The sequence below is a fragment of the Eriocheir sinensis genome, chromosome 23 (genome assembly GCF_024679095.1).
Source record: "Eriocheir sinensis breed Jianghai 21 chromosome 23, ASM2467909v1, whole genome shotgun sequence".
Taxonomy (NCBI): domain Eukaryota; kingdom Metazoa; phylum Arthropoda; class Malacostraca; order Decapoda; family Varunidae; genus Eriocheir; species Eriocheir sinensis.
In genome coordinates this window covers 1,202,138-1,223,758 of record NC_066531.1, presented here as the reverse complement: position 1 = coordinate 1,223,758, position 21,621 = coordinate 1,202,138, and the positions used below count along the sequence as shown (strand labels likewise).

General features: G+C 40.4%; 1 protein-coding gene across 1 annotated transcript in view; it reads right to left on the bottom strand.

Moving 5' to 3' along the window:
• The window catches only part of LOC127002323 (uncharacterized), a 54,840-nt gene extending 40,334 nt beyond the window's left edge, over window positions 1-14,506 (bottom strand). The window contains exon 1 of the mRNA XM_050868130.1: window positions 13,704-14,506. Coding sequence (XP_050724087.1) covers window positions 13,704-14,186 — 483 coding nt within the window. The 5' untranslated portion in view covers window positions 14,187-14,506. The remainder of the gene's footprint in view (window positions 1-13,703) is intronic.
• Between the last annotated feature and the right edge of the window lie 7,115 nt (window positions 14,507-21,621).

Sequence of the window (21,621 nt, the reverse complement as noted above, 5' to 3'; positions counted from 1 at the left end):
TTGGCTAAAGCGAGCCAGGATGCAGTATGCGTGTCCTCGGATATGATACGGGGCTCGCAAGGACGCAGTATATGCGTCCTTGCGTTGAAGGGGTTAAGAGGTAAAGACAGCCTAATGACACCATGGGCAAAGCATTAAAAAGACAATGGCTTCTTGACTTTGGAGAATGCTTTAAAAAAAATTGGGATAAATATCTATAGAAGCACCCAACACAATGGCTGACAAAAGTGACTCTCCTGTCAAATTCAGCTTCTGCACGGCAAAACTAATCCCAAGTTTCTAATGCGACTAAATCCTACAATTGTAACCTAACCTAACCAAGCATCTGGAGAGCCTTTGCCCCCCTATGACTTCACAAAAATTATCGTTAAAAATTACTGATAGAGGTTCAGGTGCAGGGAGAATAAGCGAAGGAAAAAGGTGGTTTTGAAGTAACAAGCAACTTCTGAAGGAAATCCAGGAAGGACACCGTGACTGGCATGTAAAGAAATAATGGGAACTACAACAAAGAAAGTGTTAGGGATGAAAATGCTGAGGGATGGAAAAAGAAAAGGACATTCCTGGTGGACAGAAGAGATAAGGAGGAGAGTAAAAGAGAAACGGGAACTTTTTAAGAAAACTCAGGAAAGAAATGTGTCTGAGCAAGTAAAAAGGGAAAGGAAAAATAAATATAGAGAATGCAAAATGAAATTGAAACAAGCAATGAAAGAAAGTAAGGAGAGAGTTGATGAAGACTTTGGAAAAAGACTAAGTGAAAAATATACAGGGAACAGGAAATCATATTGGAAAGAAGCAAAAAATGAAAGAAATGCAGAAAATATCCCCAAGTAAAATAAATGAAGTTATGGATGAGAATGGAAAGATGTTGAAAGATGGGGAAGCCGTGATGGAGAGATACAGAATATTTAAAAAAACTTAATGAATTTTGAGGATGGACGTTCAGTAACAGCAACAGTTTTGAGTAGAGGTAGAGGAGGAGTATTTAAGGAAAGAACTATAACATATGAAGAAGTAAATCAGGCAATAAAAATATAAAAAAATGGAAAGGCAGCAGGAATTGATGGAAACACAGCGGAAATGTTGAAGCGAGGAGGAGATGAAGTTGTGAAATGGATGGTCAAGATATGTGAAGTAGCATGGGAGGTGGGGGGGGGGGTGCCAGCAGACTGGACGAAAGCCATCATTGTCCCAGTGTACAAGGGGAAGGGCAGGAGAGGGGAATATGGGAGCTATAGAGGTATAAGTCTCCTGAATATACACAGAAAGGTATATGGAAAAGTCGTAATAGAGAGGCTGCAAAGACTTACAGAAGAGAAAATCAGTGAAGAGCAAGGAGGCTTCAGGAAGGGAAGGGGATGTGTGGATCAGATATTTGCCTTCAGGATGGTAGTAGAAAAAGTATTAGCAAAAGGAAAGAAACTATACGCTGCCTTCATGGACTTGGAAACAGCTTATGACAGAGTTGATTGGATTGCATTGTGGGATGTTTTAAAGATTTATGATGTGGGAGGAAAACTGCTTAATGACAGAGTTGATTGGATTGCATTGTAGGATGTTTTGAAGATTCATGGTGTGGGAGGAAAACTGCTTAATGACAGAGTTGATTGGATTGTATTGTAGGATGTTTTAAAGATTCATGGTGTGGGAGGAAAACAGCTTACGACAGAGTTGATTGGATTACATTGTGGGATGTTTTAAAGATTCATGGTGTGGGAGGAAAAAGCTTACGACAGAGTTGATTGGATTACATTGTGGGATGTTTTAAAGATTCATGGTGTGGGAGGAAAACAGCTTACGACAGAGTTGATTGGATTACATTGTGGGATGTTTTAAAGATTCATGTTTTTTTTTTTTTTTTTTTTTTACAGCAAAGGAGACAGTTCAAGGGCACAAAAAAGTAAACATTAATAAAAAAGCCCGCTACTCGCTGCTCTAAAAAGAATCCAAAGAGGTGGCGAAGAGAGGTCAGTTTCGGGAGGAGAGGTGTCCTGATACCCTCCTCTTGAAAGAGTTCAAGTCGTAGGCAGGAGGAAATACAGATGAAGGAAGATTGTTCCAGAGTTTACCAGCGTGAGGGATGAAAGAGTGAAGATGCTGGTTAACTCTTGCATAAGGGGTTGGACAGTATAGGGATGAAAGAGTGAAGATGCTGGTTAACTCTTGCATAAGGGGTTTGGAGTTAACACGTTAACCGCGTTTGGCAACTCAGCGCTCTTGCCTGCCTTGCACAACCTTCACAGAGCCACCACGCCAGTGTCTGTCGGACTTCTGCAGAGAGAGGATGCATGTATCATTGTGAGAGGATGGCCTGTAGTGAAGAGCGTAAAAATCCATGGTACAAATATATACTGAATCGCGGACCACTAATATTTCTTCCCTCTATCGCGTAATGGTGTACCAATGTACCAGGCATGGGTTGGCGCATATATATGTACCAGTTCGCGACACACTGATGATATAATCTTGTTCCGCTATTTGGTGTAGTTTTTATGATGCAGTATCCTATATTTTGATAAGCTGTACATAAGAAAACTATTAATAATGCTTTTTTACCTCCTTTTCAACATAAATGAACCCGACTGTCTTTTACGGAGGATGATCGAATAGCCCAACTGGTGATTCAGATGATTAATCCCTTCAACACAAGGACGCGCATACTGTGTCCTGGCTCGCTTTAGCCAATATGAGTTATTTTATCTCTATATTGATGCTTACATTTCAACATTATCAATTAATTTATGTTTCTTTATGTGCACCATTTAATTCTGCATGTTTTCATATATAATACATGATGATTATGTTGAGTTTATGGCTGAAAACTTGTTATATTCAATAGCGACATTTGAAATTTGGCGCGAGCGGCGATCCCGGATAGGGCATGGGGCGCTGTTTTGGCCCGGCCATAGTGAGTTTCTTTATGTGCACTATTTAATTCTGCATGTTTTCGTATATGATGCAGGTAACTCTCAATTTACGCGAGTATTGTGTCCTTGAAGAGGTCGCGTAAATCAAAAACAATGTGAATCAAACATGAGGTAGGTTTGAAGGTTTCTATTGAAAAATAAATATTCACTTCATTCAGTGGAGAGAGAGAGAGAGAGAGAGAGAGAGAGAGAGAGAGAGAGAGAGAGAGAGAGAGAGAGAGAGAGAGAGAGAGAGAGAGAGAGAGAGAGAGAGAGAGAGAGAGAGAGAGAGAGAGAGAGAGAGAGAGAGAGAGAGAGAGAGAGAGAGAGAATATCCATATCACCAAAACGTCAACTCAGGGTCGCTCTCAGTCTCAGCCTCACTCGTGTGGCGAAGAAATGAGGGACACCATGAGCGACTGGCTAGTATTGGTACTGGTACCGAGCAGTCTGGTACCGTCAGTACCAGGTACTGGTACTAGTACCTGCTCACCCCTATTGTTGAGTAGCGTGGCAGCGTGGGTACTGTATTGTTGTTCAAGTGACGCGCGGGAAGAACTGAGCTCAGCTGTGTGGCCGCGGCGCCGTGTGAGTCCAGTTGCGTGAGACATCTGGTGGCCACTCCATAAAATATTGCGTATAAATGAAAAAAACGTGAAAATTAAACATTTATTTGAATTTTGGATCCCGCGTTATTTAAAAAACGCGTAAACCAAACTCGCATAAATCGAGAGTTACCTGTACATGATGATTATGTTGAGATTATGGCTGAAAACTTGTTATATTCAATAGCGACATTTGAAATTTGGCGCGAGCGGCGATCCCGGATATGACACGGGGCGCTGTTTTGGCTCGGCCGTAGTGAAGGGGTTAAGATTTTTTTGTCAATTCTGATGACCCAGATGATGAGCTCTCCGAGGAAAGTGATGAGTCAGAAGCAGATGAAGAGCAGGATGGGGAACATTACTTTCTATTCAGTTATGAAAGCAAAATATTAATTTATCAGGAATTTTAATATTTTTTACATTATTTGTTGAGCGGTGTTTTCCTCTACAGTTCAGCAAAATACACTGCAATAAATCAAACATTACGATAATATAATGTTCCGAGTCATTAGTAGTGATCTGGAGCATTGTTTTATATTCTGTTATGAAGAACAAAACTTTCATTTATTAGGATTTTTTTTTTATTTACGTTATTTCCTATGAGGTGAATTTTCCTCTACAGCTGATTACTGTTACACAATGCAATGTTAATTATATTTGGAAGTGAAATGTCACCAAACTTTATATGTATTTTGGATGCCTGTTTTTTTATGCTTTTTACATACATACTTCTCACCTTATATTAAACTTATTACCTGGTACCATTGCAAGACATCTGCGGTCATAATAAATATAAATTTACACGCAATTTTTTTATATACAGGTAACTCTCGATTGACGCGAGTTTGGTTTACGCGTTTTCGAAATAACGCTTGGTCCAAAATCCAAATAAATGTTTAATTTACACGTTTTTTTCACTTATACGCGATATTTTATGGAGTGGCCACCAGATGTCTCACGCAACTGGACTTACACGGCCACACAGCTGAGCTCAGTTCTTCCCACGCGCCACTTGAACAACAATACAGTACCCACGCTGCCACGCTACTCAACAACAACACCCTCGCTGCTGTGCTACCACGAGGGGAAGGGCAGCCAGAGGAGGAACCACGAGAGGGAGAGGAGTCAGAGTGATACAGTAGGCAATAAAGATACAAACCTACCTCTTGTTGGATTTACACTGTTTTTGATTCACGCGACCTCTTCAAGGACACAATACTCGCGTAAATTGAGAGTTACCTGTATTCATGTTTGTAAAAGTTTATAGAAAGGGCTATTCGGGCCACAGATGTACCAATACGCAACAAGTGAAATATCTGCTCGGTACACTGGTGGCCCAATGCATGGTTAGCGTGTTATGGCAGGGGTGTGTCAAGTCACCATGGTTGTTCAATGTTTATATGGATGGTGTTATGAGAGGAATGAATCGCAAAATTGAGGAAGTTGGAGTAAAAATGTACGCTGTGGGAAGGCAGTGGGTGCTGAATTCAATCTTATTTGCTGAAAATGAGTGACTTACAAAATTTGGTCAGTGTTTTTGACAGTGTACAAAGAGAAAGCTGAAAGTAAATGTCAACAAAAGTAAAGTGATGGTTTGTGAGCGGAGTAGAAGTGAGGTTGTAGATTTTGTATGCCCATATAGAGTTTTTTTTTTTTTTATTTATTTATTTTTTACAACAAAGGAGGCAGCTCAAGGGCACACAAAAAAAGAAAACAATAATAAAAAAAAAGCCCGCGACTCGCTGCTCCTAGGGTGGGAATTGAATGTGAAAAAGAATGCAAAATAATTGTGAATGGTGAAAAAGTGGAGGAGGTTAATGAGTTTAAGTACCTTGGATCAGTTATGTGTAAGCATGGTGGTGTGGAGGGAGAGACAAGAGAAAGGGCACTGCAAGGAAGAAGGGTGGTAGGGTCTTTGGGACGAATCATGAATGGCAGAAGTGTGATCATGGAGGTAAAGAGGGATTTGAGAAATACAATAATAGTACCAACCCTCACATATGCAAGTGAAATGTGGGCCTGGAATGAAAGTCAGAGGTCTAGAGTGCAGGCAGTGGAAATGAGTTATTTGAGGAGTGCTTGTGGTGTGAGTAGAATGGATGGAATGAGTAATGAAAGTGTGTACGAGTGTTTTGGAATGTGTCAACACAGGGGTGAAGGGAAGAAGTGTGGAGTGGTGGAAGAAATGAAGCGACAGACTTTAAAGTAATTTGGTCACATGGAGCGAATGGAGGAGAGTAAGATGACCAGGAGGGTGTATGTGAGTGAGATAGAGGGAGGGAATGTTAGAGGACGACCTCCAGTGAAATGGAGGGATAGGATGCAAGAGTATGTGAAGGAGAGGGGGGAAAGATCTTTGACAAACTTTGAGCAGGCAAGGAGGGAGTGTCTGGATAGAGAAAGATGGAAGCTCTTCTGCCGTGGCCATCCCCTGGTGGGAGCTCCTAGGAGCAGGCGTCCATGAAATGATGATGATGATAAACTCTTACAGTGAGTTGAGAGTAATTAGTTAAATGTTGCAAGAGGAGCATATAATGGAAATGTATCAGTGCCATTTCCAGCATGTTAACCCCTTCACTACGGCCGGGCCAAAACAGTGCCCCACGCCATATCCAGGATCGCCGCGCGCACCAAATTTCAAATGTCGCTATTGAATATAAAAAGTTTTCAGCCATAAACTCAATATAATAATCATGTATTAGATATGAAAACATGCAGAATTAAATGGTGCACATAAAGAAACATAAATTATTTGATTATATTGAAATGTAAATATAAACATAAGAGATAAAATAACTCGTATATCAGCTAAAGCAAGCCAGGATGCAGTATGCGCGTCGTCGGATATGGTACGGGGCACGCAAGGACGCTGTATACGCGCCCTCGTGTTAAAGGGGTTGAAACAGGGAAAACTGGTATGCCTAAAACTACCCACAGCCTTGACTTGGTGATTCCCTGCTTTGATGTCGCTGTGGCTCCAAATATAACTTTAGAGAGATGAAAGGCATATGTCAATAAGATTAAATGAGTGAGGCACAGGAGTTATGATGGAAATATCACTGAGGTAAATACAGGTAACTCTTGATTTACGCGAGTTTGGTTTACGCGTTTTTTAAATAACGCGTGGTCCAAAATCCAAATAAATGTTAAATTTACATGTTTTTTACACTTATACGCGATATTTTATGGAGTGGCCACCAGATGTCTCACGCAACTGGACTCACACGGCCACACAGCTGAGCTCAGTTCTTCCCACGCGCCACTTGAACAGCAATACAGTACCCACGCTGCCACGCTACTCAACAACAACAACACCCTCGCTGCTGTGCTACCACGAGGGGAAGGGCAGCCAGAGGAGGAACCACGAGAGGGAGAGGAGTCAGAGTGATACAGTAGGCAATAAAGGTACAAACCTACCTCTTGTTGGATTTACACTGTTTTTGATTTACGCGACCTCTTCAAGGACACAATACTCGCATAAATCGAGAGTTACCTGTATTGGAAACCGTACTATTTGAGGGACGACTGTATTTGGGTAATTTGCACTTGGGGTATTAATTAGATAAGACTATTATGATTTGAATTCAAAACGGTTGAATCAATGAATGTGGATATTTTAACACCTGCCATGAATGTTGACGTGGCCGGGAGTGACATCAGGCCGCAGGGTTCATGAGCCAGCTGGGCGAGGTCACCTATGGCGCCCCGTGACCACGGCCCTAGTCGAGGCTGACGGAAAGATGTCCAAAATTGATCATTTAGAGCAGGGGTTCCTAAGCTTTTCCTAGCCAGTGTGACCCCAAGTGTGTGTGTGTGTGTGTGTGTGTGTGTATGTATAGAGAGAGAGAGAGAGAGAGAGAGATATACCAAGTGTTTATGTTTACAGTTACATTTACAGCACTATTGTGAATTTTTAGTCGAGGCATGATGAATTATTAGAGCGTTTGAGATGGTGTCTTTAAAAACCTCTCCTTAACGGCTGTACTCGTATTACTAAATATATTTCAATTAACGTTATTAATCAGCAATGTAAATAAAATACTTTCAAAAGAGTAACGCAACATCATCACTTCCCTTCCCATTGTAATTCCTCCTTCGCTGCACAATACCACAGCACTGCACCATCTTGCCACACTAAAACGCCACATAAAATTGCGCTTCACAGGAACTGGCCTGAGGGAGCGAGGGTGTGAGTGGGTGCTCTCAGCCTGCTCCTGCACAGAGCTTGATTTGTTATGTGAATTTAATTTAATCAATTGTCAAAAACCATGGAAGTGAGGATTCTTTTTGCCTATATACCAAAGTTTTACGGGTGCTGACGATAATGAGGATGTGAAATTTTTGGAATAAATTAGTAAATAGGGAGATAAAACGAAATTTAGATCATGCGAATTTCACGAGGATGTAAGAGCGGGGAGGGTAGTAAGGGAGTGAGGGAGAGGGGGGATTCAACGGTCAGTCGTGGCTCGTGTAAGGGTGCTTGAAGCAATTATTTGACTTGTTATTTTTTCTCAATGAAAGTACTATACAGAACTGAATTTGTCATGGTCACATAATCCCTGCTTGGATATTTCACACCCCCACGCCTTAATTGGGGGTACCTCAGCGACCCCATGACCTCTTTATGACCCCACATAATGAGCATTCCGACCCCTGGTTTGGGAACCCTTGATTTAGAGGAAGTAAAATTCGTAAGAAGGTTTCCGTATGTGAACCTGTGGAAGGATCATTAATGTGTTTGCCCGACACTGGCAAAAAAAAAAAAAAAAAAAATTATTTGACTTGTTATTTTTTCTCAATGAAAGTACTATACAGAACTGAATTTGTCATGGTCACATAATCCCTGCTTGGATATTTCGCACCCCCACGCCTTAATTGGGGGTACCTCAGCGACCCCACCGACCCCATGACCTCTCTATGACCCCACATAATGAGCATTCCGACCCCTGGTTTGGGAGCCCTTGATTTAGAGGAAGTAAAAATCGTAAGAAGGTTTCCGTATGTGAACCTGTGGAAGGATCATTAACGTGTTTGCCCGACACTTGAAAAAAAAAAAAAAAAAAAAAACAATTATTTGACTTGTTATTTTTTCTCAATGAAAGTACTATACAGAACTGAATTTGTCATGGTCACATAATCCCTGCTTGGATATTTCGCACCCCCATGCCTTAATTGGGGGTACCTCAGCGACCCGACCGACCCCATGACCTCTCTATGACCCCACATAATGAGCATTCCGACCCCTGGTTTGGGAACCCTTGATTTAGAGGAAGTAAAAGTCGTAAGAAGGTTTCCGTATGTGAACCTGTGGAAGGATCATTAACGTGTTTGCCCGACACTGGCAAAAAAAAAAAAAAAAACAATTATTTGACTTGTTATTTTTTCTCAATGAAAGTACTATACAGAACTGAATTTGTCATGGTCACATAATCCCTGCTTGGATATTTCACACCCCCACGCCTTAATTGGGGGTACCTCAGCGACCCCACCGACCCCATGACCTCTCTATGACCCCACATAATGAGCATTCCGACCCCTGGTTTGGGAACCCTTGATTTAGAGGAAGTAAAAGTCGTAAGAAGGTTTCCGTATGTGAACCTGTGGAAGGATCGTTAACGTGTTTGCCCGACACTGGCAAAAAAAACAACAACAACAACAACTAGCTTCTTCACTTAGCCCTCGACCCATGAACAACATATACACAGGTGGTTTACCCTCTCGCATTCGTTCATCGTGTTCTGGACTATTCTTTTCCTTGTACATATGAACATGGATTAGTAATGCTCAGTGTGGCATAAGCAAATCACGCTGTCCACGGCTGGCCAGGATTCACGGAGAAGCTCATCCAATATTCATAGCTGGCCCGCCATCTTCCTGCCTCGACACTCACCTACTCCAGCTAAGTGCATTTAAAGTGATTTCATGCGGTACTCGGACAATTAACCCAGTAGCAGCGACGGGCCAAATTTGTGGCTTTACCGTGTAGCAGCGACGGGCCAAATTTGTGGCTTTACCGTGTAGCAGCGACGGGCCAAATGTGTGGCTTTTCCGTGTATGACGGGCCAAATTTGTGGCTTTACCGTGTAGCAGCAGCCAACTTTGTGGCTTGACTGTGTAGCAGCGACGGGCCAAATTTGTGGCTTTACCGTGTAGCAGCAAGGGGCCAAATTTGTGGCTTTACCGTGTAGCAGCAAGGGGCCAAATTTGTGGCTTTACCGTGTAGCAGCAAGGGGCCAAATTTGTGGCTTTACTGTGTAGCAGCGACGGGCCAAATTTGTGGCTTTACCGTGTAGCAGCGACGGGCCAAATTTGTGGCTTTACCGTGTAGCAGTGACGGGCCAAATTTGTGGCTTTACCGTGTACCAGCGACGGGCCAAATTTGTGGCTTTACCGTGTAGCAGCGACGGGCCAAATTTGTGCCATGATATAAACCCCCAAAAATAGATGATACATAAACTGATCACAAATGCTTTGATATATATTATGAAATGGTTTGTGTGAGGGGTGATTTTTTCTCATTTTTCTCGCTTAGAGGGACCATTAAGAATCATGATCCCCTCTGCTACCAGGTTAGGCATTTCCAAGTTTCCCGTAAGTGTTGTGGATCCGTGATAAAGAAAATTAATTTATTGTACGGCTGCGCTGGCCCTCACCATTGGGACCACATAAGTCCTGACCATGGTTGGTGTTGAGGAGTGTTCATCTCTACTCTGGGGCATGTCAGTTATTTGTATCCAATATTCTCATTCACATTCTGTCCTGTGAAGCTCATTTAATTTTTCACATATACAATCTCTTCTTGTTAAAAAAAATAGGGACTAGAAGGAGGACAAATGAATGAGTTTGGTGTGTCTTCTTGATGGAAATTATTAATAACATCTGGGACTAATTGTTTCCAGATATTTATTGTGGCTGAACAACTATTGGTGAGTATGGCTAACTGATTTCTTGTAACTAGTGTATTTACTTATGGAAACAACTAATTTGTAGGGTTCCAAGAGCAGAACTATTCCCAGGTGCCTTTTCCCATGTACAGATATTGGCAAGAAGCTTGATGAAAACTCTAGCTGGCTAACACTTACTGGTTATAGCTGGGAGGAAAAATTGACCCATGTAAAGTTGGAAAGTTTCGTTTAGTCGGCGCAACATCTGTGGTCATACGCCGGAGAGAGACAGAAGGGGAAGGAATTACAGGAGAAGGTAACAGACCCCAGGAGATGGGACACAACCCCCGATTAATACCTGGTACCCATTCACTGCTGGGTGGACAGGGGCGTAGGGTATCGGAAAAGCCGCCCAATTTTTCCACTCCGCCCGGGAATTGAACCCGGGCTCTCTTGGTTGTGAGCCGAGTGTGCTAACCACTGCACCACGAAGCCCCCTGACCCATGTTAAGCAGCCTTTACTTTTACATTTAAGCTCAAAGCAAGTGTATCTAAAAGACTGCTATGTGTACTCTTAATTTTGGTAATTGTGGAGATTCACTACGCGCCTCTAAAATACGATATTACGCCTCCATGTCATACTTTATAAACAAAATACATGTCCCTTAAGCACAATATGAAGGCGGAAAAACTTAAAAGTAAAGAAGCTCCTAGTGGGTGCACATTTAGGGCACAGTGTGGTGGTAATTACAACATTTCTAGCAAGTACGACGGGGTAATTAAAAGGCATATTATGTACATACGCGCGCTGTTTTGCTGTCACCGGCGGCTCTTGCTCTTTGCCAACGATCCGGTTAGCGATGGTACACTAGCTTAGCGATGGTACGTATAGATAGCGATTAGCCCACGCATGTGAGACCAGGTCCACCACGCATGGTTATTTTTCTTTAGAACACGCACCTTTACCTAATAGCTACCAAACTGGAAAGGCTATCATACATTTATTTACTTATAATGACCCAATAAACACTTTAGTACTGGTTAGGTTTGGTCACCTCAGATGGTACCGCTTTCGAGTCTGGCCCAAGGACTAAATACTATACCCAGCCCAAACCTTCACAAAACCGTTTGGGTAAAGGTGCGTCTTCTAAAAAAAATAATAACCACGCATGGTGGACCTGGTCTCACATGCGTGGGCTAATCACTAACTAAGCGTACCATCACTAACCGGACCATTGGCAACACTGCTCACCTCCCAATACTGCAATAGCTGCCGCCAACACCAAAACAGCGCGCGTATGTATAATATGCCTTCTCATTACCTCTACAACTTTTTCTTTACTTTTAAGTTTATCCGCCTTCATATTATGGTTAAGGGACATGCATTTCATCCCTTAAGTATAATATGGAGACGTAATATCGTATTTTGGGGTGCGTAGTGAATCTCCACAATTACCTCAATTTCTACTGTTGGTAAATCTTAGGAATAGCGGCTCCTAGCGGGTGCACATTTAGGGCACGGCATGGTGGTAATTACAACATTTCTAGCACGTACGACGGGGTTTTGACAAGCGGACAGGCTGTTTATGTCACAAGGGTGTATTTTTCCACGCTGGCCTCGCGATCTCTTCCAAGTCAATGGGCGATGAGACTGCGAGCTCTGGGGTGAAGAAAAGGAACAGCCCGCATGGAAAAATACACCCTTGTGACATAAACACGCCTGTCCGCTTGTCAAAACCCCGTCGTATGTGCTAGAAATGTTGTAATTACCATCACACTGTGCCCTAAATGTGCACCCACTAGGAGCTGCTATTCCTAAGATTTACCAACAGTAGAAATTAAGGTAATTGTGGAGATTCACTACGCTAGAAATGTTGTCCACTACACCGTGCCCTAAATGCGCACCCACTAGGAGCTGCTATTCCTAAGATTTACCAACAGTAGAAATTAAGGTAATTGTGGAGATTCACTACGCTAGAAATGTTGTCCACTACACCGTGCCCTAAATGCGCACCCACTAGGAGCTGCTATTCCTAAGATTTACCAACAGTAGAAATTAAGGTAATTGTGGAGATTCACTACGCTAGAAATGTTGTAATTACCACCACACTGTGCCCTAAATGCATACCCACTAGGAGCTGCTATTCCTAAGATTTACCAACAGTAGAAATTAAGGTAATTGTGGAGATTCACTACGCTAGAAATGTTGTCCACTACACTGTGCCCTAAATGTGCACCCACTAGGAGCTGCTATTCCTAAGATTTACCAACAGTAGATATTAAGGTAATTGTGGAGATTCACTACGCTAGAAATGCTGTAATTACCACCACACCGTGCCTTAAATGCACACCCACTAGGAGCTGCTATTCCTAAGATTTACCAACAGTAGAAATTAAGGTAATTGTGGAGATTCACTACGCTAGAAATGCTGTAATTACGACCACACCGTGCCCTAAATGCACACCCACTAGGAGCTGCTATTCCTAAGATTTACCAACAGTAGAAATGAAGGTAATTGTGGAGATTCACTACGCTAGAAATGCTGTAATTACGACCACACTGTTCCCTTAAATGCGCACCCACTAGGAGCTGCTATTCCTAAGATTTACCTTCTTCTTCTTCTTCTTCTTCTTTTGACCTGTAACGCTTTGTATCGCTTCTTAGGTCCTCCTCCTCTCGTTCCTCCCTTCTTATTCACACAACTTTCTTTTCAGCGTTATGTAATTTTCTAATCTGAAATAAAGCCACTTATATTCACTTATACGGACATTTGTGCCCTTTTTTCCCAGCACTGCGCGAGGAACACTTTTGCCAACTTTACCATTCTTCTTTCCGTTTCCTTTTTGTCTCCATACAGCCCCAACACCGTGCAGATCGCCCAACAGTAGAAATTAAGGTAATTGTGGAGATTCACTACGCTAGAAATGCTGTAATTACGACCACACCGTGCCCTAAATGTGCACCCACTAGGAGCTGCTATTCCTAAGATTTACCAACAGTAGAAATTAAGGTAATTGTGGAGATTCACTACGCTAGAAATGCTGTAATTACGACCACACTGTGCCCTTAAATGTGCACCCACTAGGAGCTGCTATTCCTAAGATTTACCAACAGTAGAAATTGAGGTAATTGTGGAGATTCACTACGCTAGAAATGTTATAATTACGACCACACCGTGCCCTAAATGCACACCCACTAGGAGCTGCTATTCCTAAGATTTACCCTACTGTTAAATCCGTGGAAAACTACCGTACCTTTCCATCAAAACTTATGACTTAAAACGAAGCTTAACATTTAGATAAAAACTCACCTGACCTCCGTGGCCGTCGAACACACCAAGGAAGGACAAAGTCTTGCTTCCCACATCCACATCCTGAATGACAGAGTAACGGTCCTCCATGGTAGCGCGTCGACCCTGGAGTCCAAACACTCCCACTGGGCCTTCGCGCAGCTCCAAGACCCCTGAGCCAGTGGACACACAGGACGTACTCAGGTCCAGGCCCCGGAGGGTGGAATCTGCTACCCGGTGTAGGCCTAGGGCGCGGTGGGTGCGAGAGAGCCATTCCCAGACTAGATGCCCACTGTTCTGTAGGGCCACACTCCCAACTATGGCCAGGAACACCAGGAAGAGGAACGGTCCAGGCTGAAGCATTTTCCCCCTCAGGGTCTCCCCCGGGCCCAGAGTGACCATCTCCCCCAGGCCTGCTGAGGTGAGCGCCAGGTAACGGCCCATCAGGTGCACGTGAGCCCAGAACACCTCACAGAGCACCTCGCCCTCCAGCTGGTCGTCCATCGTTACTACTGACTAAAATAACCTGCTTCCTCCTTCCTCTTCTTCTTCCTCTTTTAACCTGTGACGCCCTCTTCCTCCTCCTCCTTGCGTCCCTCTTTCCTTCCTTTAAGTATTACGTCACTTACTTAAGCATTGCATGTCCTTTTCTCTCCCTGGGTCTACTTATGGATCTACTCCTTCTGGATTTCCTTGCCGATGTGCTTTGCTATTTTCTACTATTGCATTTTTCACTTCACTTTCACTGCTCAGATTTTTTACGGCCTAAAATACTCGTAGGTCAGCCAGACTCCACGGCCTCCTGTGTGACGTCATTGTTTATACGGTATCCTACGGGGTCACATATATAGAGCTATCTTTTTTTATTTATTTTTTTATTACTGTGTTCATCTGTTCATCTTTCTTGTATACCTGAACACAAGAACACATATATATCGCTTTTCTCTTTTTCTGTTATGTTCATCCATGCTGGGTCATGTATATATAGCTATCTTTTTTATTTTTTTTATTACTGTGTTCATCTGTTCATCTTTCTTGTATACCTGAACACAAGAACACATATATATCGCTTTTCTCTTTTTCTGTTATGTTCATCCATGCTGGGTCATGTATATATAGCTATCTTTTTTATTTTTTTTATTACTGTGTTCATCTGTTCATCTTTCTTGTAAACCTGAACACAAGAACACATATATATCGCTTTTCTCTTTTTCTGTTATGTTCATCCATGCTGGGTCATGTATATATAGAGCTATCTTTTTTATTTTTTTTATTACTGTGTTCATCTGTTCATCTTTCTTGTATACCTGAACACAAGAACACATATATATCGCTTTTCTCCTTTTCTGTTATTTTTATTAATTGTTGTGTTCATCCATGCTGGGTCATATATACATAGCTATCTTTTTTATTTATTTTTATATTACTGTGTTCATCTGTTCATCTTTCTTGTATACCTGAACACAAGAACACATATATATCGCGTTCCTCCTTTTCTTTTATTTTTATTAATTGTTGTGTTCATCCATTCTGGGTCATATATATATAGCTATCTTTTTTTATTTTTTTTTATTGCTGTGTTCATCTGTTCATCTTTCTTGTATACCTGAACACAAGAACACATATATATCGCTTTCCTCTTTTTCTTTTATTTTTATTAATTGCTGTGTTCATCCATGCTGGGTCACATATACATAGCTATCTTTTTTTTTTTTAATTACTGTGTTCATCTGTTCATCTTTCTTGTATACCTGAACACAAGAACACATATATATCGCTTTTCTCCTTTTCTGTTATTTTTATTAATTGTTGTGTTCATCCATGCTGGGTCATATATATATAGCTATCTTTATTTTATTTTTATTATTAGTGTTCATCTGTTCATCTTACTTGTATACCTGAACACAAGAACACATATATATCGCTTTTCTCCTTTTCTGTTATTTTTATTAATTGTTGTGTTCATCCATGCTGGGTCATATATATATAGCTATCTTTTTTTTATTTTTTATTACTGTGTTCATCTGTTCATCTTTCTTGTATACCTGAACACAAGAACACATATATATCGCGTTCCTCTTTTTCTGTTATTTTTATTAATTGTTGTGTTCATCCATGCTGGGTCATATATATATAGCTATCTTTTTTTTTTTTATTACTGTGTTCATCTGTTCATCTTTCTTGTATACCTGAACACAAGAACACATATATATCGCTTTTCTCTTTTTCTGTTATTTTTATTAATTGTTGTGTTCATCCATGCTGGGTCATATATATATAGCTATCTTTTTTTTTTTTATTACTGTGTTCATCTGTTCATCTTTCTTGTATACCTGAACACAAGAACACATATATATCGCTTTTCTCTTTTTCTGTTATTTTTATTAATTGTTGTGATCATCCATGCTGGGTCACATATATATAGCTATCTTTTTTTTTATTTTTTAATTGTTGTGTGTTCATCTGTTCATCTTTCTTGTATACCTGAACACAAGAACACATATATATCGCTTTCCTCTTTTTCTTTTATTTTTATTAATTGTTGTGTTCATCCATGCTGGGTCATATATATATATAGCTATCTTTTTTTATTTATTTTTTTATTACTGTGTTCATCTGTTCATCTTTCTTGTATACCTGAACACAAGAACACATATATATCGCTTTTCTCCTTTTCTGTTATTTTTATTAATTGTTGTGTTCATCCATGCTGGGTCACATATATATATAGCTATCTTTTTTTTTTTTTTTTATTACTGTGTTCATCTGTTCATCTTTCTTGTATACCTGAACACAAGAACACATATATATCGCTTTCCTCCTTTTCTGTTATTTTTATTAATTGTTGTGTTCATCCATGCTGGGTCATATATATATAGCTATCTTTTTTATTTTTTTTATTGTTGTGTTCATCTGTTCATCTTTCTTGTATACCTGAACACAAGAACACATATATATCGCGTTCCTCTTTTTCTGTTATTTTTTATTGTGTTCATCCATGCTGGGTCATATATATATAGCTATCTTTTTTTTTTTTTTTTTATTACTGTGTTCATCTGTTCATCTTTCTTGTATACCTGAACACAAGAACACATATATATCGCTTTTCTCTTTTTCTGTTATTTTTATTAATTGTTGTGTTCATCCATGCTGGGTCATATATATATAGAGCTATCTTTTTTTTATTTTTTTTATTACTGTGTTCATCTATTCATCTTTCTTGTATACCTGAACACAAGAACACATATATATCGCTTTTCTCCTTTTCTGTTATTTTTATTAATTGTTGTGTTCATCCATGCTGGGTCATATATATATAGCTATCTTTTTTATTTTTTTTAATTACTGTGTTCATCTGTTCATCTTTCTTGTATACCTGAACACAAGAACACATATATATCGCGTTCCTCTTTTTCTTTTATTTTTATTAATTGTTGTGTTCATCCATGCTGGGTCATATATATATAGCTATCTTCTTTTTATTTTTTAATTGTTGTGTGTTCATCTGTTCATCTTTCTTGTATACCTGAACACAAGAACACATATATATCGCTTTCCTCTTTTTCTGTTATTTTTATTAATTGTTGTGTTCATCCATGCTGGGTCATATATATATAGCTCTCTTTTTTATTTTTTTTTTATTACTGTGTTCATCTGTTCATCTTTCTTGTATAGCCTACCTGAACACAAGAACACATATATATATATATATATATATATATATATATATATATATATATATATATATATATATATATATATATATATCGCGTTTCTCCTTTTCTGTTATTTTTATTAATTGTTGTGTTCATCCATGCTGGGTCACATATATATATAGAGCTATCTTTTTTATTATTTTTTATTACTGTGTTCATCTGTTCATCTTTCTTGTATACCTGAACACAAGAACACATATATATCGATTTTCTCTTTTTCTGTTATTTTTATTAATTGTTGTGTTCATCCATGCTGGGTCATATATATAGAGCTATCTTTTTTTTTTTTTTAATTGTTGTGTTCATCTGTTCATCTTTCTTGTATACCTGAACACAAGAACACATATATATCGCTTTTCTCCTTTTCTGTTATTTTTATTAATTGTTGTGTTCATCCATGCTGGGTCACATATATATAAAGCTATCTTCTTTTTATTTTTTAATTGTTGTGTTTATCTATTCATCTTTCTTGTATACCTGAACACAAAAACAAAACACACAAAAGGTATCCTGCGGGGTCACAAATATATAGCTCTCTTCTTTTCTTTTCTTTTTATTGTTGTGTTCATTACTTGCAACAATAAACTATCAATCAATCAGTCAATCAATCAATCCATTCATCTTTCATGCATCAAAACACGAGAACAAAACACGCATAAGGGGAGAGGTTATATAGTGTTATGAGAGAAAATATATATGTTGATCACGTAAGTACGGTACAGTGGCGGAACACCCATAGTACAGGGGTCGACAAAGTAGAAGGGCCTCGGAGGTCCTGAGAGAGAGAGAGAGAGAGAGAGAGAGAGAGAGAGAGAGAGAGAGAGAGAGATCTAAGTATTGTTTAGACTTTAGACTTTAGAGAGTGTGTGTGTGTGTGTGTGTGTGTGTGTGTGTGTGTATGTGTGAGAGAGAGAGAGAGAGAGAGAGAGAGAGAGAGAGAGAGAGAGAGAGAGAGAGAGAGAGAGAGAGAGAGAGAGAGAGAGAGAGTGGCGGATTTACATGGAGGCTGCACCCTCAGGCCCTGGGTATTCAGGGGGCCGCCGAAGAGGCAATGATTAAAAAACAAATAAATTAGTCGAAGAAATATAACCAACAAAAATAATGTGATAATATCTTTTTATTTTCCCTAAATTTACTGCTTTTCCCTTCGCAATATTTTCATTTTAGCTAAAACACAATAAGTAATGCAACAAACAACACTGGACTCATTACCAGCTGTTCCCCTCTCCCGCGTGTCTGAATGGCACCGTCACTGTGTGGGATCTGTATTTTTCGCGGTTTTCAGAGTGAAATATCAGTGACAAAGCTGTGTTGTATATATCAGCACGTCCTGTAATAGCCACTGATCGTTGTCACACAGTGATAAAACCCGGTCGTTACCACAGACATGATTTGTGATGAGTCTTGCAGTGTTGACTTGATCTTTGAAATGAGAAACAGGGCTGGCTGATGGCCGCTCGGTGCATGGCATGGTTCATGGTGGGGTCTGTATTTTAACTTATGTGCTGATGGGTAAGAATCCGACTGACTGATATTATAGTGAATACGAGCAACAACATTGTGTTGTGTTTTATCAGCATTCAGCATGCTGGATAATGACGAGTGATCATTGTCGGCAGAAAGTGACAAAACCCCGGTCATTGCCACATACAAGGTGCGATGAGTTTTGCAGCGGTGTTTCTGTACTGAGTGGCATGATGCGTGGCAGGATCCTGCTGTTTTAACAACTTTTGTGCTGAATAGTGATTATAATGGACTTGTAGACATTTAGGTAAAATGATTGAGTTTTAGGTAAAATGATTGAGTCAACAATAGCTGATAGTATTAGGGACCATATAGACAGACATAGTTTAATTCACGACTCACAGCATGGGTTTATTAAAGGAAAGTCGTGCCTCACTAATCTTATATCCTTTTACAATAGAGTATACAAGGCAGCTGACAATGATGAGAGCTATGATGTGGTTTATCTTTATTTTAGTAAGGCCTTCGATAAGGTACCTCACCAGAGACTGTTAAATAAAGTCAGGGCTCATGGAATAAGAGGGAAGGTATTTGATTGGATTAAGGCGTGGATTAGCGACAGGAAACAGAGGGTTACCATTAACGGTAAGCAATCCAAATGGGGTAATGCTACCAGTGGGGTTCCTCAAGGTTCAGTTTTACGCCCGCTTTTATTCATTATCTACATCAATGACATAGACAATGGGATAACTAGTGACATAGGCAAATTTGCAGATGACACCAAAATAGGACGCACTATTAGGACAGGGGAGGATGCTAGAGCACTGCAGGAGGATCTCAACAAACTGTCAACTTGGTCAGAGAAATGGCAGATGAATTTTAACATCACCAAGTGTAGCGTACTTAGTGTAGGAACACGCAACCCATTACACGGGTATAGTTTAGACTCCACAGCGATAGGCAGATCTGAGTGTGAAAGGGATTTGGGAGTGTTAGTGAACTCTGACCTAAAACTAAGGAAGCAATGTATTAGTGCGAGGAATAGGGCTAACAGGGTATTAGGCTTTATTAACAGGACGGTAACCAACAGGAGTGCAGGGGTCATCCTCAGACTATTTAGCGTTAGTTAGGCCACACTTAGATTATGCCGTCCAGTTTTGGTGCCCACACTACAGAATGGACATCATCTTGCTAGAATCAGTTCAGAGGAGGATGACCAAGATGATGCAGGGGCTGAGGAACCTCCCATATCAAGATAGGCTGAAACATCTAAACTTACATTCACTAGAAAGACGAAGAATGCGGGGAGATCTGATAGAAGTATTCAAATGGGTCAGGGTTACAACAAATGCGATATAAGTAAAGTACTGAGGATTAGCCAGCAGAATAGAGCTCGCAGTAATGGATTTAAATGAGAAAAGTATAGATTTAGGAGAGATATAGGCAAGCATTGGTTTAGTAATAGGGTGGTGGGGGAATGGAATAGACTCAGCAATCACATAGTTAGTGCAGGGACGATAGTTTGTTTTAAGAGTAGACTGGATAGCTACATGGACGAGGACGACAGGTGGCAGTGAGGTGTGGGTGCAGTAAGGAGACAGGGTACTAGCTGGTGCGTGCATAGTACCGCCGGTATAACGAGGATCAAGCCTCTACCTGTGACCCCTGAAGCTACACCTCACCCATCGTGAGTAGTGGGGGTGATTCTGGATTCTGGATTCTGGATTCTTATGTTCTTATGTTCTTATGTGTTGTGGTATAAACCGTATAATGCAAGGGCTGCATGTTTAAAAGATATGGAGATTGTACCCAATCCTCACCCTAATCCTAAATCCTAACCCAAATCCTAATCCCTTCCCAACCTCCTGAGCCCCCAGCACAACCCCCACATACTATACCGCCCAAATGCGGCCCTCTGCGGATCCGTGACTTGAAAACTTGAATACGCACGATAAATGTATTATGTGGCCGTGGTCCATGTGGGAGACTGATCAGCTGGCGTTGTGATGCACGACGCCAAAAGTTACACCACCAGGTGCCACCTACGAGGTGCTGTGCCTGTAAGTATGTTTCTCCGTTTACTGCGTCATGACTGACTGACGTAGTCGATTTTGATCATTTATTGCATGAATATTACATTGTTGGCAACTAAAAATATCATAATTAATAGTTACTATTGCCGGTTTCCTTCATTACTTCATCCCGAATAGGTATGGCTCCCAGCTATATGAACACAGTAATACTATTATGATAGGCTATAATAATAGTGTTAATATGATAAGCTAAAAGTAAATATAATAGGCTACCTGTATAAAATCTAACATTAGGATATATTAATGATATAATAGGATATAGTAATTATAATAATATAATAGGTTACCTATGTTAATTTTAATATAATAGGCTGAAATAATATTAATTTGCTATAACGATAATAATAATAGTAATAATACCTAATAATACTATTAATAAACTAACTAGCAAAGAACTATGCACATACGACAGGTGTGACCAGCTGTACATGAGACTGCTTTGCTATTGAAAACTGTGACCTTTTTTTTATTTTTATTTTTTATTTTATTTTTTACTGCCGACTACCAGCCCGCGGGCCACGGCGCTGCTTCGCCTGCCGCCGCCTCCGGCAAAACTTCACGAACAAAAGTTTGTCGAGGGGCCTCCAGCCAGTCTGTTACGCCACTGTGCAGACAGTCGATACGTGCTTGCAGTTCACCCAGCTAGTTCATTCTCCCTTTCGGGTC